Below are 16,980 nucleotides of genomic sequence, written 5' to 3'. Positions count from 1 at the left end.
GTGAGTGAATTGTGATTAATCTCAGGAAATCACAGTTTAATCACACCATTAAACAATACAATTGACATTTATTAAACATTTTAGAGGGTTTTCTACATTTTCATTTATGTAGATTTTAACTAGAGCACAGAATAGTCTACAGAGCTCATTTTATAATATTACCAACATTTGCCCTGCAAAAATTATAAAAAATATTCTTTCATCTAATGTGTTATAGTACAATCTCTACCATAAAAGTGCAGTTTACAAATATAGAAACTACATATTTAAAATCTATTAGGCGGTGTCTACAGTTCAATTTCTCTTTTGAAAGAGGAATGCAAATGAGAGAAATCAAAATGCAAATGAAGCACTGATTTACATACCTCATGCTTCATTTGCATAATCCCTTTTCAGAATTATCAGAGAAATTGCTGTGTTAGTCTGTACTACAAAAGCAACAAGAAGTCCTGTGGCTCCTTACAGACTAACAGATATTTTGGAGCACAAGCTTCCATGGGCAAAGACCCGCTTCGTCAGATGCATCTGACAAAGTGGCTCTTTTCAGAAGAGAGTCTTTCAAAAGGAAAAAACAGTGTAGATGGGGCTCTTTCAAAAATAAACCCCATCTTTGAAAGAACCCTTCTTTCTATTTTGTTTCAGGAAGAAGGGTACTTTCGAAGATGGGGTTTATTTTCAAAAGATCACCATCTGCACAGCTTTTTTTTCTTTCAAAAGAATATCTTCCAAAAAGAGATTATGCAAATGAAGTGCAAGATATTTAAATCAGGGCCTCATTTACATTTTCAATTTCCCTCATTTGCATTCCTTTTTCAAAAGAGAAATGCAAGTGTAGACGCAGACATTGTTTAACAGTGGGATTAATCACGAATACTTTCTTTTTAATCACTTGGCATCCCTGATAGGTTATGACAGTTTTTTTTAAATAGAATTCTGTAAATAGAAATCAATTTTCAACCACAAAGCATGCAGACATAAGCCTAGTCAACTTCCATTCACAGAGTCACAATAAAACTAGGTCTCTTCAATGCAGGGAATTTAAAATCTTAGTTCTTTATTGTCACAATTCTGAGCATGGAGCTGGAACAGTGTTTATGAAAACAGTACCACTTACCTTTCTAAGTAAAAACAGATTTTCAGCATAATGGACAGTTTGAATAGGAGAGGCAGACCCCACAGATGATATAGTAGATTGGTGCGGAGCTAGTCTACAAAAACTAAGCCACTCCGCACTGCACAGGGAAAGACGGAAGGAAATAGAGAGGCATCAGACACCAACAGGCACTGAGCCCATGGTTCTTGATGATGATGAATAGCAGATTGTGGCAATGGGGAAGCAACTCTATCGTAGCAATCATTTCAGACTACCCAAAAGTAAAGACCCTGATCCTGCAAGCTGACTTATTTCGATAGACCCGTATACTCACATGAAGCACTACTGAAGTCAACCTGACTTCACACAGGCATAAGGGGTCTGCCAACAGCAATCAGTTTACAGGACTGTGGTCCAAATCAGCAGCTCAGCAGTACCATGGACAGGCAAAATAACTCCAAAAAGAGGAAACTTTTTTTCATACTAGAGAAAATTCTTTAGTCTCTACCTTTTATTTTTCCTCCAGAATTTTCCTTGACCCATTCTCAGGACCCATTTCAAAGTAAGGGTTTAAATCAGCCCATTTGATCTTCCTATTTGCTGTATTATATAAAAATTAAAAAAATCTTGAAACTCAAACTGGAATTTTTCCTGTTGCTAAATTACGTGTCCAGAAGGAACTGGGTCATGAGCCAACAAATGTCAGGACAAAAAGGGGACCTGGATGTACTGTCTGGACATCAAAATCCAGTTACTGCATGCCTGGGGGTGGAGGGCACCAGAGCATCCTCAACTTATGCCAGCTCCTGCTCAGCCAAGGCTACCTCCTACCTGCATCTCTTTGGTGGGCATGCAGTCTCTGTGTTAAGCTATAACTCCAGAGCAAGGACAGTTTTAGGGGAAGAGGAAAAGCCAGGGATCTGTTGTCAGCAATTAAGAAATGAATAAAATAATGGGCCATACAGCATATGGAAGTGCTTTCTTTTCTGTATTTGCTTTAGAGTGAAATCCCTATTTAAAATACAACCCTGAATTAGGGTTTGCAATCTTGCAAGCATTTTTAGGTTTTGTTCAAAGTTTAAAGGCAAGTCTGCTAACCAAAGCAGAGGTATAGGAGAGACACATTAATTCAAAATTGATTAATGATTCTTATGCCTCAATTATTCTCTTTTCAATGCTCTCTTACGAAATACCCTTAAGTTGCTTCTATTGCAATATATAAGGCACCTGTGAATAGTTAGCCACTCAGATTGTCTACACAGTAGCATTATTTCAAACTAAGCTATTCCTGAAGAGATTTTCCAGAATAGCTTATTTAAAAATAGCACATCTACACAGAATATGCATATCAAAATAGCGCTCAGCTCTTTCAAAAAAAGCATCCAGGCACAACAGAGCCTATTTTGGATTAGAGATCTCGGATGAAGTATATCTTATCTCAAAATAGCCACTGTCTATACAGTCTCTATTCCAAAATATCTATTTCAGAATAGGTGCTGTTCCTTGTAGAATGAGGTTTATCAAATTCAAAATAAGCCATCCACTATTTTGAAATTATTTTGAAATAGTGGCTGAGTTGTGTAAATGTTCACCAAGTTATTTCAGAACAGTGGCTGTTATTCTGAAATAACTTTGCTGAGTGGACATATTCTCACATTGCTCAGATGAACATTTTAACACCATTAACCTCTGCCCTTTGAGACAAATCTCATTCAAAACCCCACTAAATCTGCTTCAGCCTTCAAAATGTAATAAAAATATTTTACACCCTTTAAAAACGGTTATTTACCCATTCTGTGCAGAACAGTTGTGTGTTTCTGAATCATCACTATCACTGATGACGATAGTGTCTTCCTCAATATTGTTGATGTGGCCATTGGCCACTCCATTATGATGTGGTGGAGCTATGACTTCCAAAATCTTACACTGCAACCTGAAATAAAAGAAAGACATTTATAAACATGAGGGTCTTCTGATAATGCAAAAAGGTTAAATTTGTTGAACACATTATTCCAAGAGTAGATTTGTCATCCCAGAATAAAAACTAGTCATATTTTAAATAAGAGTTCTACCTTACCACATTTGCAAACATGAATAATTCACCTCTTTAAATGTGGTCTATCTTCACTAAATAAGCAAGTAAATTGTTAAAATTTGCTAGTCATATATTATATGAATGACTTATTTTTGTTTACTCAATTATACTTCCTCAGTTTATTTTGTAATCACTTGGGCTAATTCTGCACTAGAGTGTAGACAAAACTTGCAGAATGTCCACACACAAAATGACAGTTTGTCGACAGAACAAGGCACTTTTGTCAACAGCCTTCTGCCTCTCTGCCATGAGGCAGTATGCTTTTCATGACATAGCCTGTTGACAAGAAACAAGAGCAGATGCTCCAAGGATGCTTTTTATTGACAGAACAGTACTCCGTGGCACCGACCAGCTTGGATGCCCTGTCCACAGCAATCATAGCTCTATGGTCTTTGCCTCCAGCCATTCCTAAAGCTGCAGGGAGCCCTGGAAACCCTGTGGTAGGAAGCTGAGAGCATGTGAGCAGCACAACTCCATGCTGTTTGCACAGGTGCCTTCCCATCTAATCCCAGACAAAGGCTACACAGCAGAGGCCAGCACAGACACATACCCTCTCTCCCTCCGACCTACGCGAGACCTGCCGGAGGGGTCCAGGTCCCACCCCAGGGGCCGAAGAAGCGGGCCCCCTCCTCATCTGGTGCTTAGCTGCAAGGCCTCCTGGGCCTCAGGCCTGAAGAGGCCATGCTGCTCGACCTCTCAGGTAAGAGACAGAATGCCCCACGCTACGTGTACCTGGCCGCATCCCTGGCAGAGCGCAGCCACCCTACCCACACGTTGGAGCAGGTGCGGGCCACACTGAAATAGCTCCACCAGGTGTACACCCAGAGCTATGACAGCTCCTGGTGGGACAGGAACGAAGCCCCCAGCCAAGTGGCCATCAACACAGTGGAGGAGGCACTCCCACCACAGTTGGAGCAGGCAGGAACCCTGCCAGAGCCTGAGGCAGAGCAAGAATGAGACCCCAAGTCCAGCAGGGACCCTGATAGTCACCCTGCACTTGAGCCCCTCCAGAGAGGCAATCTCCAGTGTGTCTCTGGACCTCTTTGGAGGATTATCTAGCGAGTACCCCACAGGTCACACACCCTGGGGCATAGGTGGGAGGCGCAAATGACACATGCCGTGAGCCTCACCAGGCTGGCTCCGGCAGCAACCCAGGCTGTGATCCCAGCATGTACAATTACGTGCATGGCAGCATGATCTACCTGGACCCAGCAGGCAGCCCCTGGGCTTGGGCACCAGCCCATTGCCAGTCTCATGGAAACCCCGGGCCCCAGAGGGGAGGGGCACCCACTCCTGCCGCATCTGGGAGCAGGCCAGCAACATAGGTGATGGCTCGACCCTGGACACACTGAGGAGTGCACCCCTGGCCTGCTGCAGGAGACGGTCAGCACCTGTCCTCCCCCCAAGGACAGAGCCATGAGCCACACACATGGTGGGGGGCCCAGGAGTGGGCCAAGCTGTGCCCTGCTCACCCGCCACTCATGCAAGCACCACTCTGTGGCTGGACATTCTCCCAGGCCACAAGCCCATCCAGCAGGGAGGGGAACACAGTGGTCAGCCCAGTCCCCAAAGCACCACATGGTCCCCATGTGGCAGGGTCTGCCATACAGGGGGCACAGGCATGTGCTCCTGGGACAGCCCCATCCCACAGTCCAGGGGTACAGGCTGCTGCTTGCAGTGGGTGGGAGGTGAGGCCTTATAGGCTGTGTGGCAGGAAGGACTCACCATCTCTCCCTCTCTTCTTATAGCAGCACTGTCCAAGGGCCAGGCAAGCCGCACCATGCTGCCAGTGCTAGCCAGCCCCATACCATGTCCAGAGCCAGCCAGCCCAGGAGCTGCACACAAGAGGGCCGGCATCCCACCACTGCTAGCGTGGGCCCATGATTGGACGACCTGTCTCCAGGCCGAGGACGACGCTCTGCTGGCCTACACGTCTGCACTCCAGTGGCAGATGGAGCTCTTGGAGCAGCAGCTGGAGGAGGACTGGAAGGACCAGACAGGGGCTTGGGGCCAACTGACGTCCCACCTAGATGCCATCACTGACCACTGGTGGGACCAGTTGGCCCAGCCACCCATGCCTGCTGCTACCTAATCCCCCTGCCACTGTCCCCACCGGACATCAGCAATCCTGGACCCGGTATGGTGGCTGCTGGCTGCAGCCTCCCTCCAACCCCCAGGCTCCCCACTGAGTCCAACCCCACTGAACCTCCCCACCCCCATACCTCCCCATATTCATGGCCCCATCCCAGCACCAATGGGGATGTCAAACCACCAACAGAAGGGGTCCTGCGACTGGCACTGCACAAGGTCCCGCTTCCTCACCTGGTCGCAGCCCCCACCCCTTCCCTAGACAGACGGCCCCCCATCCCAAGCCCCCACCAAGTTCAGATGCTCCCCACCTCCGGTATATACATTACACATTGCACCTTGTAAATCATGTTCATTGAAAAAGTTGAGTTGCACAAGCTTTTCTACTTTCCAAGGTAATCTTTTATTTTTGCACCACCCCCAAGTCCCTCATTATTGGGGAGGATAGGGTGAGGGTAGGTAGGTGAAGGGACGGGTCAGGATGAGGGCCCAAGGACCCTGCTGGGGGACCTTGGGAAGGGTCATTGGGGGCCATGGGAGAAAGCGTCCCTCAGGGCCTCCCAGATCCGCAGCCTGTCCCTGTGGGCTTGACCACTGGGATCTGTGCCTGGATCTTTGTAGCCATGGCCAGCATCAGTCCCCAACCCCAGGATGAAAGCCTCCCGCTATCTCTCCCCACAAGGTTGTGGAGGGCACAACAGGTGGCCATCACTTTGGGAACATGATGCTCCCCCACGTCTAACTGGGTCAGGAGGCACCTAAATCATTCTGTCAGACGGCCAAAGGCGCACTCTGCCTGGTTCTGGTGAGTGTTGAAAGAGGTCCTGGGTGGGTCCAAGTGGCCGGTGTAGGGCCTCATAAGCCAGGGCACAAGAGGGTAGGCAGCATCCCCCACAATGCAGAGTGGCATCTGTACGTTCCCAATGGCCAGCTTCTGGCGGGGAACGTAGGTACCTGCCTCTATCCTCCCATACATGCCGGAGATGCGGAACACAGGGCGTCATGTGCCTGGCCCTACTACCTGTGGTCAACCAGGGCCTGAAACACAATGGAGTAGTACCCCTTCCAGTTTATATACTGGGCTATGCTGTGGTACTTAGCATGGAGGGGGATGTGAGTCCCGTTGATTGCACTGAAGCAACTGGGGAACCACAGGGTGGTGAAGCTGGCCACAACTGTGTCCAGGTCTGTGATATGGCTGACCCTCTGGAGCAGAATGGTGTTGATGGCCATCACTACCTGCCTGGGGCAAAGACCAAACAAACATGTAAGGGAGTGAGGAAGGGTGTCCCTGGACCCCGGTGAGTTCCTGGGGCCCCTCCCATTCCCCCTTCTCCCCCAGCTCTCCAGGAAATGCCATCCCCCATCTGGCAGCAGGTCTGTATGGGTTGGGACAGCATGGTCTCCTGGGAACAGAGCTCCCCCTTCCCCAGCTTGACACCTTGCATCCCCAACCTGGCTCCCTAAGGATCCCCTTTGGATGGAGCAACCCCCGCCGCCCCCAAACCTTCTTTCTCCCCCACCGTGCAGAGCTTGGAGCTCAGGCATGCCATACCTGCCTGAGGACAGCCCCAACAGTGGATTTCCCCATGCCAAACTGGTGCCCAATGGAGTGGTAGGTGCCCAGGGTGGGAAGCTTCCATAGGGCGATAGCAACCCACTTTTCCAGTGGGTGGTGGGTTACACCTGAGCATCCTGTCTGCGGAGAGCAGGGACAAGCCAGGTGCAGAGCTCCAGGAAGGCGTCCTTCCTCATGCAAAAATTCTGGAGCCACTGCTGATCGTTCCACTGCCCCATAACAAGGCAGTCCCACCAATCAGAACTGGTAATGTACCTTCAGACCCACATAGTCACCCGGGGAAGGGAGCACAGGTGGGCCCTGGGACACCAAGGGAGTATTACTCCATCCTGATGACAGGTCTGTCCCACCAGAGGGGATGGAAAAAGGCTGCAGCCAGGATGATCAGCAGCTCAAGCAACTGGGAGTGGGTCCAGTGCAAGAATGAGGGCTACTCTGCCACTACAGCTGCCTGGAAAGAAAAAAACTCTCACAGAAAGCTTGTGAGCCCTGCACTAACTCTGCTGTCCCTCATGGGGATAGGCAAGCCTCAACATAGGCAGGAAACATGGGTTAGTTGAGGGGAGGGGAATCTTTAAGGGCTTGTCTGGCTGGGTCTCCTGGAAGGGCTTACTGACTATGCGACCCTGTCTGACGGGGTTCCGGGGTCTGTTCTGTTGAGAAAGCAGCTGGGGAATCTGTCAGCTTTCTGTCAACAAAGCAGATTGCTATTTCTAGTGGACATGATCTGTCAACAGAGGTTTTGTTGCAAGATCTCTTCAGACAGTAACTTCTGTAGACAGATTGCTGTAGTGTAGGTGCAGCCTTGCAGTAAAGTCTTTTGTACTCATTTTATCCAAATGACAATTAACATCTTTTACAAATAAGATGAACACAATTTGTTACTCAGAAATAAGGCAAACTTTTTACAATCTAGTAAAAAAAGGAAAGGATTTTGTATTACCAAAGTACTTATACTAGAAAAGATCATCCTGTAGCATAGTTGACGACCCAAATAAACAAAGCTAAAATGATCATTGTGTATCTAATCTTAATAATGGCCCATTTATCTCCTGAAACATATTAAGCCTCCATCTGGCACACATACAGATGACAAACAAAGCAATTCCTTTCCTTTGCTATCCTGAATGCCAGTTATGAATGAAGCAAAATTATGTGTTATTCACAAACTGTAATCAACTGACATGCAATATATTTCATAGCCATATAATAAATAATTCTTAGCCACTAGCTCCCTTCCTGGCATATCTGATTTACTCTATTAGGCTACAGCTATCTTATACATATCTCATAGAGCTGGAAGGGAGCTCAAGAGGTCATCGAGTTCAGTCCCCTGCCCTCAACACCTGCCCTGACAGGCTTTTTTTCTCTCTCTCTTTTTTTTTTTTTTTTAAATCTATTTCCCTGCACCCCTAAATGGCCTCCTCCAGGACTGAACTCACAACCTTGGGTTTACAAGGCCAATGCTCAAGTCACTGAGCTATATGCCGCATCCTAAACTCAAAATAAAATACACAATTTGTGCTACCCAAATTGTGTATCCTATTTTGTTTAATTCAAAAATGGGCCATTTCAGCATTTGGCACTGTCTACACAACACCAAATGTCAAAATACTGTGCTATGTTGAGGCATCCCTTACTTTTCCTGCAACAAGGTGTTCAGGGACGGGGCAATAGCATGCCCATTATTTCGAAAAATAGCTCTGCAGCGCAGACATAGCCTTAAAGGCTTATCTGCACTATAAAAAGGATCCATTGTGGACAGTGAATGAAGCTGAACCCTCTGACTGCAAGCGTAGCCAAAGAAAAGCCATATTATAAACAGCTTCTTAGAGGAGGCTGCTTATTACAGTATTTGTAATGGACATCACAGAAGTACATAAAGGATGGGGCTTGAACCAAGCCTTCCAAGCTACTTTAGACATCCTGCCTGAGGCGTCAACAGACCCAAGATACGAAATACTCAGCTGGGGAGAACCAACACTGGATAAAGAAAGTAGCCCAGAAGGGCAAAACAACATGCAGTGCTTGCAAAGGCAAAAGAAAAATAAAGGAATTAAAAAACAAAAAATGACAAACTCAACCTTACCAATCTTCTCCGCCCCACATATAAGCATACAGGAAAAAAAAAGGAGAAACGAGAAAAAATGAGGCCATTAAGTGTGCTGTCAATTTTATCAAATCATAGGAGTGGAACAGAACTCAAGAGCGCATCAAGTCCAGTCCTCAAAATTCAGGGCAGGATCAAGCACCATCTAGACCTGCCCTGCACTTTCAGTAATAAGGAATCAGAGGACTACTCAAGCTATATCCACCCTTTTAAAAACTTGAAACCCTGAATGAGGGAAGAAAGCTAAGCATGGTAACACATCCTGCTTTCAACCTTGCTTGGTCCCAAGATGATTATTAATTTATCAACCATTTGCAAAGGCTCTGGCTTCCTTGACCATGGGATGCTGTTGCAAGAAGAAGGACTGCTAAGTGGAGATGGAGTTCACCTATCTAGGAAAGATAAGAGTATTTGAATATTGACTGGCTAACCTATGGGTTGGCTACATAAAGTTGAATTTATCGAAATGGATTTGTAACACTGGATTTTATGAAGTCAAAGTTGAATGTCTGCACTTGCTCAGAAAGTCAACTTAGTGGGTCTCCGCTAGTCGCCAAAGTTCCACTGTTGCAGCAGTGCATTGTAGGAATTTATCCCACAGTTCACTGAGGCCTGTTGCCTTCTGGACTTTTTCACTGCTGCATTATGGGAAAAGATTCCCCGCAAGTGGTTGTGGGAGTGTGATATCATCTCACACTGCACTGCCCTCAAAATAAATGGCCATTTTTCAGAAGTCTCTTTCCCCAATGAAATATTATTTGCGTCATCTGAATTGTGGACCTTGTAACCAAATGTGCCATGATAGCATCCACTTTCCTCTTCCCAGACTGCATTGTCCTCATTCCCCTCCCTTTGGAACCAAAAGGACAATTTTCAGAAGGAAATTTGGAACAGTGGGGAATCCCAGAGGGCACTGGTGTCCAGTGGTTAGCATCACTCAGAAGAAGAAGAGAAGAAAAAAGACAGAGTGCCTCGTTTTCTAGTGGTTAGTCCATATTCCCCTGTTGAAAATCAGTGGTCCCCTTGGGAAAGAACACCTAGAGCAGCCATTCCCTAACGTTTGCTGGTCATGGAACACTTGGATGTCACAGCACTCTCTACAGAACACTATCTTTTTTACATCATCATACTAATTATGAAGAGCATTAGTTCCCTGAGAATGGGGAAGAGACTGCCATTACTCAATTTCAATGGCGGAACACTTTGCCATAGCTCGTGGAACACCAGTGTTCTGCTAGAACATTGTTTGAGAACTGCTTGCCTAGAGAAATGTGTACAGCACCCAACAGTATTGACAAAGGTGCTAAAGCTAAAGTTATCTCTGAGCATTTGTGCAAACAGGACACCACAGAAATTGTGCAGCTCCTCCAAGCCACACGCTTTGGAAAGGGGAGGGCGGGGGCACCAGCCCACAATTCACCATTGGCCAGAGCCAATCCCCCAATACTGTGGAGCCTGGGGAGAGCCAAGGAACAGCGAGACTCCCCGTTAGCATGGAGCAGGCACCAGGCTCTAGAGGGACTAACCCATAATTCACCATTGCCCAGGGGACCCTGGCGACAGCCAACCAGCCCCTGAAGACCTTTGCCACTGGAGGAGGCTTCTCCACAGTGACAGCCAGCCAGCCCAAGAAAATCTTTGCTGCAGGGGAAGACTTCCCCCAGTGATAGCCAGCCCCCAAATCTTTCCAGCCTTTGAAGCCTTCACCACACACAAACCAGGACATGCTATTGTCTGGAAGCATGGATCGCACCGCACAGCATGCATGTGTTTTTATTGGGTGGAGGGCTAGCCACATGGTGTGGTTGGGTGGGGGATAGACTCCCAACTGCACTGTGCCTCTGAGGGAGAGGGGGCTGTCCACATTCAAATGTGATCTGTAGAAAAGAAGTTTCACAGCCTCTCATCCTAGCCAGGTGGTATGGTTGGGTGGGGGATACACCCCCAACACCTGTAAGGGAGGGGAGCTGCCCCCGTACAAGTGTGACCCACAGAATAGAAGTTTCTCGGCTTCTTATACAAGCATGACACCCCCCTCCATACACCTCCTGCTGCATACAAGCATGACTCCCAAAGCCAAGCCACCACATGCTGTGTTGGGGCAGGGGCTAGCCCACAAGACAAAATGAGTCCCTGGCTCTCCTGATGGCTCCATGCTGGAGCTCTATAAAGTAGCTACTTGCAACTACCATACTGATCATAAACAAATTAATTCTAAATGCTGGACTTCCCGTTTCTTACTACTTCTTGCTCACCTGGAGTGATGACCAGAAAGTACACCTCGAGGGGCATTGTGGGATAGTTTCTGGAGCTAATAAAATCAAATTTTAAACCTGGTTAATCTACACTGTTTAGCTCAACATTGCAAATTCAGTTTTTCAAGTATCTTCATTGGGAAGTCAGCAGTACAGTAGTCAGCATTACAGCTGCTTAGAATCAACTTACTGACTGCTGAGGTGTAGATGGAGAATTTACAAACTTGACCATAGAGGCCTACATTTGACTTTGTCTCCTAGTGTAGATGAGGCCCTTGTGAGGAGGACTTTAAATTAGGTTCTATGGGAGCCTGTGACCAAATCTCACAAGTAAGTGAAAACCATGGATACCGGGGAGAGAGATCAGAAATTGAAGGGAGCAGGAATTATAAGAGCAGAGATACAGGAGGGACAAGGCAGAACTCAAGGGTAAAATCAAATCAGTATCTAAGTTGCCCATATACAAATGCAAGAAGTATGGGTAACAAGCAAAAAGAACTTGAAATGCTAGTTAACAAGCATGACATACTTGGTATCACAAAGGCTTCGTGCGATAATACATGATTGGAATATTGGTATAGAAGGGTACAGTTGGGTAAAAATGGATAAGCAGGGAAAAAGGGAGGACATGTTGCTCAATAAATTAAAATATGTATATCTGGACTGAGGTTGAGATGGCCATAGGAGACAGACTCATTAAGAGTTTCTGAGTTTAGGTTTAAAGGGGTAAAAAGCAGGAGTGATGTCATGACCGTGGTCTATTACAGACCACTCAACCAGGAAGAAGAGGTGGATGATGTTTTTTTAAAACAACTAACAAAAACATGCAAAGCACAGAATTTGGTGGTTATGGCGGAAGTTTGTCAAGAGACCAGCTTGCATTAATCTGGAGATCCTGAATAATCTAAAAGTCAAAAAGGAATTGTATAAACAGTGGAAACTAGGTCAAAGTACAAAGGAGTAACATAAACAAATAACAGAAATATAGGGGCAAAATTAGAAAGGCAAAGCATAAAACAAGCTCAATCTATCTTGAGACAAATGGGAACAAAAGAACAGTCTATAAATACACTGGAAGCAAGAGGAAGATCAAGGACATGGTAAGCCAGTTGCTCAATGAAGAGGGAGCAACAATGACAGAAAATATGGAAATGACAGAAGTACGTAATGATTTCTTTGTTTCAGTTTCCACAAAGATGGCTGATGGAGACTGAATGCCTAACATAGTAAATGCTAATGGTAATGGGATAGATCAAGAAGTTAAAATAGGGGAAACAAAAGTTTAAAAACGGCTTACACAAGTAAAATGTCTTCAAGTTACCAGGGCCTGATAAAATACATCGTAGAATACTCAAGGAGCTAATAAGTAATGGAAGTTAGGAGAGATTCCAGAAGACTGGAAAAGGGCAAGAAAAGTGCCCACGTATAAAAAGAAGAATAAGGACAACCCAGGAAATTACAGACTAATCATCTTAACTTCAGTTCCAAGAAAAATAATGGAACAAATAGCTAAGGAATCTGTTGGTAAACATATGGAAGATATTAAGGTGACATGTAAAAGCCAGCATGGACTTGTCCAGAACAAATCAGGTCAAACCAACCTGATAGTTTTCTTTGATAGGTAACAAGCTCAGTGGATGAAGAGGAAGTGGTGGATGTGGTGCATACACCTAGACCTTAGTAAAGCATGTGATACAATATGGCACGACCTTATCAGTAAACTAGAGAAATGCAGCCTAGATGGGACAACTATCAGGTGGGTGCATAACTGGTTGGATAACTACTCACAGAGAGCAGTTATTAATGGTTCACAGTCATATTGGTTATTCAGGTGCCAGTTTTGGAGCCAGTTTTGTTCAATATCTTCATCAATTAAGCTGCAATCTGACAGCTGACCTTTCAGTCTTAGGCATGCGTATACACAGGCCCTTCCATAGGGTACAGGGATCAAATTATTGCCTTTAAAACAAAAAAAATTATATGAAATATGGGTGTCTCATGAGCAACTAAAAAAAAAAAAAGTAGGTTAAAGCATAGAGAATTATTCCCTGGAATTCAGTATAAAAAAGTTACAGTGTAGAGAGGGGTACATCAGTCAATGTCCTGCACCAAACCAAAAAGAAAAAAAAACCTGATTGTGTTTGACTAAACATTCCTTTCTACTTACTTATCTGTATGCCCAGATAGCCTTATGGCCTGGATATTTACTGAATTCTTTAAGCCCTGCTCATGCTTAAAACAACTTTGTCTCTCTTCTCCCGCCAAACAAAAGAAAAAGACCCCTCAGCTGGTAACTGCTTCAATTCAAAAACTCCCTCTCTCTCTTTCCATTGCTCACTTGGCTGCTTGCCAACAGAGAATCCACTCCCTCTGGCCATGTCTACACTTGCTCCCATCAAAAAGTAGGCCGTTCAGAAGATGCTAATGAGGCACTGACATGAATATGCAGTGCCTTATTAGAATAATGGTAGCCAAGCAAGATTTGAAAGTGCCACTTTCAGAATGCATGCAATCCATGTAAACGGGGGACCTTTCAAAAGGACCCCCCGACTTTGTAAGCCCCTTCTTCCTAAAAACAAATAGGAAAAAGGGGCTTTCAAAGTCAGGGGGGTCCTTTCAAAAGGCCCCCAGCTACACGAGCAGCGTGCATTCTGAATGTGGCACTTTTGAATTGTGCTCAGCTGCTCTTATGCTAATAAGCTGCTGCATATTCATGTCAATGCCTCATTAGCATCTTCTGAACTCCCTCATTAACACGTCCCCTCCAAAAGGGGCCAAGTGTAGACATGGCCTCTGGTTTTAACCCTTTATAGGCATTCATTCATGACACATGGATACAAATATACATTTTAAAAAGGTATTCCTTTCAAGACAATTTAGATCCAAAATATTCCCTGCTATAGAATACTAACTTTTGAAACACAAAGCTTCATCTACACTACAGCAATCCTTCTAAAGAAGTTCTTCCGGAAGATCTCTTCCAAAAAACCTTCCTTTTAAAGAGCACACAAAAAAGCGATAGGGGAAAAAAAAATTCGATTCACTCTTTCAATAGAGAATGTCCACACAGCTCCTACTCTTTCAAAAGAGCAGACCAAGAATCAAAAAATCCAGTGCCATGCTACACAAGTTTTTTTCCCCCCAAAAAATATCTTTCAGAAAAAGGCCCTCTCTCTCTCTCCTTTGTGAGAGGAAGAAGGCCACTGGAAAAAACTCTACGTTCTTCCAGTTTAATCAAAGGAATGAATTGTGTGTGTAGACACTTCATGGGATGTTTCAAAAGAGGCCCAATTTTTTTGAAAAAAAAACATGCTAGTGTAGACATAGCCAAAATTGTTTGAATGAAGTCTGGAGACAAGAGAGGGAAGGAGACACTAGTCAGCTCAGATTACTGGCAACGGGACACAGAATTGCACCATTAGATTACTATTTCAAATACCTTCTAACCTAATAAAAGATGGAAACTACCCGACAACTACTGTTGGTTAGCCTATGTAAAGCAGATTGGTTAACAACTGTCCAAACCACAGACACTGCCATGACAATTAACATTAACTGGCATTCTTATACACTATCTCATCATAAATCACATGAATTTGACTACTCCACTACCTCTAAGAGAGGTACACAATCATTAGTGTTCAGGCACACTGGCACAGTAGTTCCAAGATGTCCACCCTATTTATTCTCATACTGTATTTGTTGTGTGGATAGACAAAATTTCTCGCGACACTTCAGAGGGAATCTCAACATTGCATACCACATGCGCTATCATTAAAATAGATGCACATTAACATTACTATAACATAATGGAACAAATATTAATTCCCTCTAATCAGAGTGCTTGTCAATGACAAAGGTCCAACAAGATTTGCCAGATACATGCACAAAGGCCTAAACCTACTATCCAATCCAGCTCTAAAGATAATTGGACTAGCAGGACTGATCCTAGAAGGATGAGAATTGTGTTTCATACTACTTTGGAGATCTAGCTATGCTCAAGCCATCAGTTAGATTGCTACTAGCAAGAAGACAGTATGGCTGTGGCCATAGTGAATATTCATTTCAGTGCCTCATTAGCATCCTCCGATCTGGCCATTAGCATAGCCATTTCGAAGGTGTGGCCACAGCCTACGTTTCATATCTTGCCAACAATTTAATCAGGGAAGAAAAATAAATTAGATATTTTGTTTCACCTATTTCCCCCCCAAAATATACTCAAATTTAATGTAATCAGAAAGTCAATTTTCCTTATTACACACAACTGTCCTAGAGTGAAGCCAGTACCATTAAACTGCATGTAGAGAGGCATTACTGCTTTACATCTATTAAAAGTACAATACATAGCTTCACTTTGAAAGTGTTTTGTACTATTTTATTTATAAAAGACAAAAAATAAGTTTCCCTGCAAATTTTATCCTGTTCAATTTGGCTAACATTTTTTAAAGATTTTCTACTTGAAAGCAATTAAAAGCACTACTAATTGAATTTGAAACCATAGCCATTAATCCCATTTATCATCCTAGTGCCTAAATTTTAAGAGCCACAAGAGGGAGCTAAAACTGAAAAAAAAATTAAAACATTCTGCCCCTCTGCTCTCTGATTTGCTCACCTTGATAATTTTTTTCTGATTTGTCAACTTTGACTACTGTTTTTGGTTTTCTAGGCCTTAAATATTGAGTCTGTTCTGGTCTGGCTATGGTCTGAAGAAGTGGGTCTGTCCCACGAAAGCTCACCTAATAAATTATTTTGTTAGTCTTTAAAGTGCTACTTGACTGCTTTTTTGTTTTGATAGCATATAGACTAGCACGGCTCCCTCTCCGTTACTATCCTTATGAAAGTTCAAGTTAGAACAGACTGAATTCCATAACTTATGCTAAATTCTACAACAAATAATCAAAATTTAAATAACTTAACAACAGCAAATGGCTAACCTTCCCGGAAGCTGCTGAGCATTCAGTCACTGAGCATTTCAGCTCAACACTTATTTTCCTCTTTATCCTTGCATAGGTCCAAAGAGGGTAAAAAAAATGCTGTCTATCCTCACTCCTGTCATAACAGAGACACTGCTCAATCACGATGCCGTATAACTTGATTCAGAGAAAAAACCAAGAACCTTCAAACACAGTGAGGGTGATTAATAATTTGAACAAACTACTACAGAAAAGGGTGGATGCTCCATCTCTTGATGTTTTCAAATCAAGACTGGGTGCCCTTCTTAATGATCTATTTTAATCAAACAATCTCTTGCATTTAATAATATGGTAAGCAGGTGAAATTCAGTGACTGTTATACAAGAGATCATAACAGATAGCCAATTTGCATGTTATGGAAAAGGAATGCTAGTCACAGTTTTCACAGTGATAGCATAAAGCCTGACATGCCTATCCCACACTCAGCCCTGAGCAGCAATGGAATGGACCAAGAACCAGATGCCCTGGAGACAGCAGAATCAACAATACATGGGGTACCATGCCCCTGCCCCAACCTTTTAAACCTGTCTACAAAGCATTGTGCTGCAACAGGGGTAGGTAATAATTTTTGATGGGAGGTCCACTCCAAGAATTTGGTAAGCTGTCAAGGGCTGCACTTGTACATGATACTAATGTAGAAGGTGAGAGGTCTGAGCTGGAGATTGAAGAAAAGATCTTGGGTTACGGGACTGGGGGTGCAAAATGGGGTGTAGGGTCTGGGAGTCTGGGTGAAGGAGGCAGTTTTAACTTGGGGAAGGGGTCTGGGATGCAAGAGATGGTGCATGGG

The 16,980-nt window shown here is 44.3% G+C and overlaps 1 protein-coding gene across 2 annotated transcripts in view; it reads right to left on the bottom strand.

The window, feature by feature from the left end:
• The window catches only part of BAZ1A (bromodomain adjacent to zinc finger domain 1A), a 122,354-nt gene that overhangs the window by 84,827 nt on the left and 20,547 nt on the right, over positions 1–16,980 (bottom strand). For both annotated transcript variants that reach the window (XM_074996854.1, XM_074996855.1), the window contains exon 4: positions 2,883–3,026. In XM_074996854.1, the coding sequence (XP_074852955.1) occupies positions 2,883–3,026 (144 nt within the window). The remainder of the gene's footprint in view (positions 1–2,882; positions 3,027–16,980) is intronic.

The sequence above is a fragment of the Carettochelys insculpta genome, chromosome 6 (assembly GCF_033958435.1).
Source record: "Carettochelys insculpta isolate YL-2023 chromosome 6, ASM3395843v1, whole genome shotgun sequence".
In the NCBI taxonomy this organism is placed as follows: domain Eukaryota; kingdom Metazoa; phylum Chordata; order Testudines; family Carettochelyidae; genus Carettochelys; species Carettochelys insculpta.
Note: the sequence above shows the minus strand (reverse complement) of the source record. Positions and strands in the feature narration are given on the sequence as shown.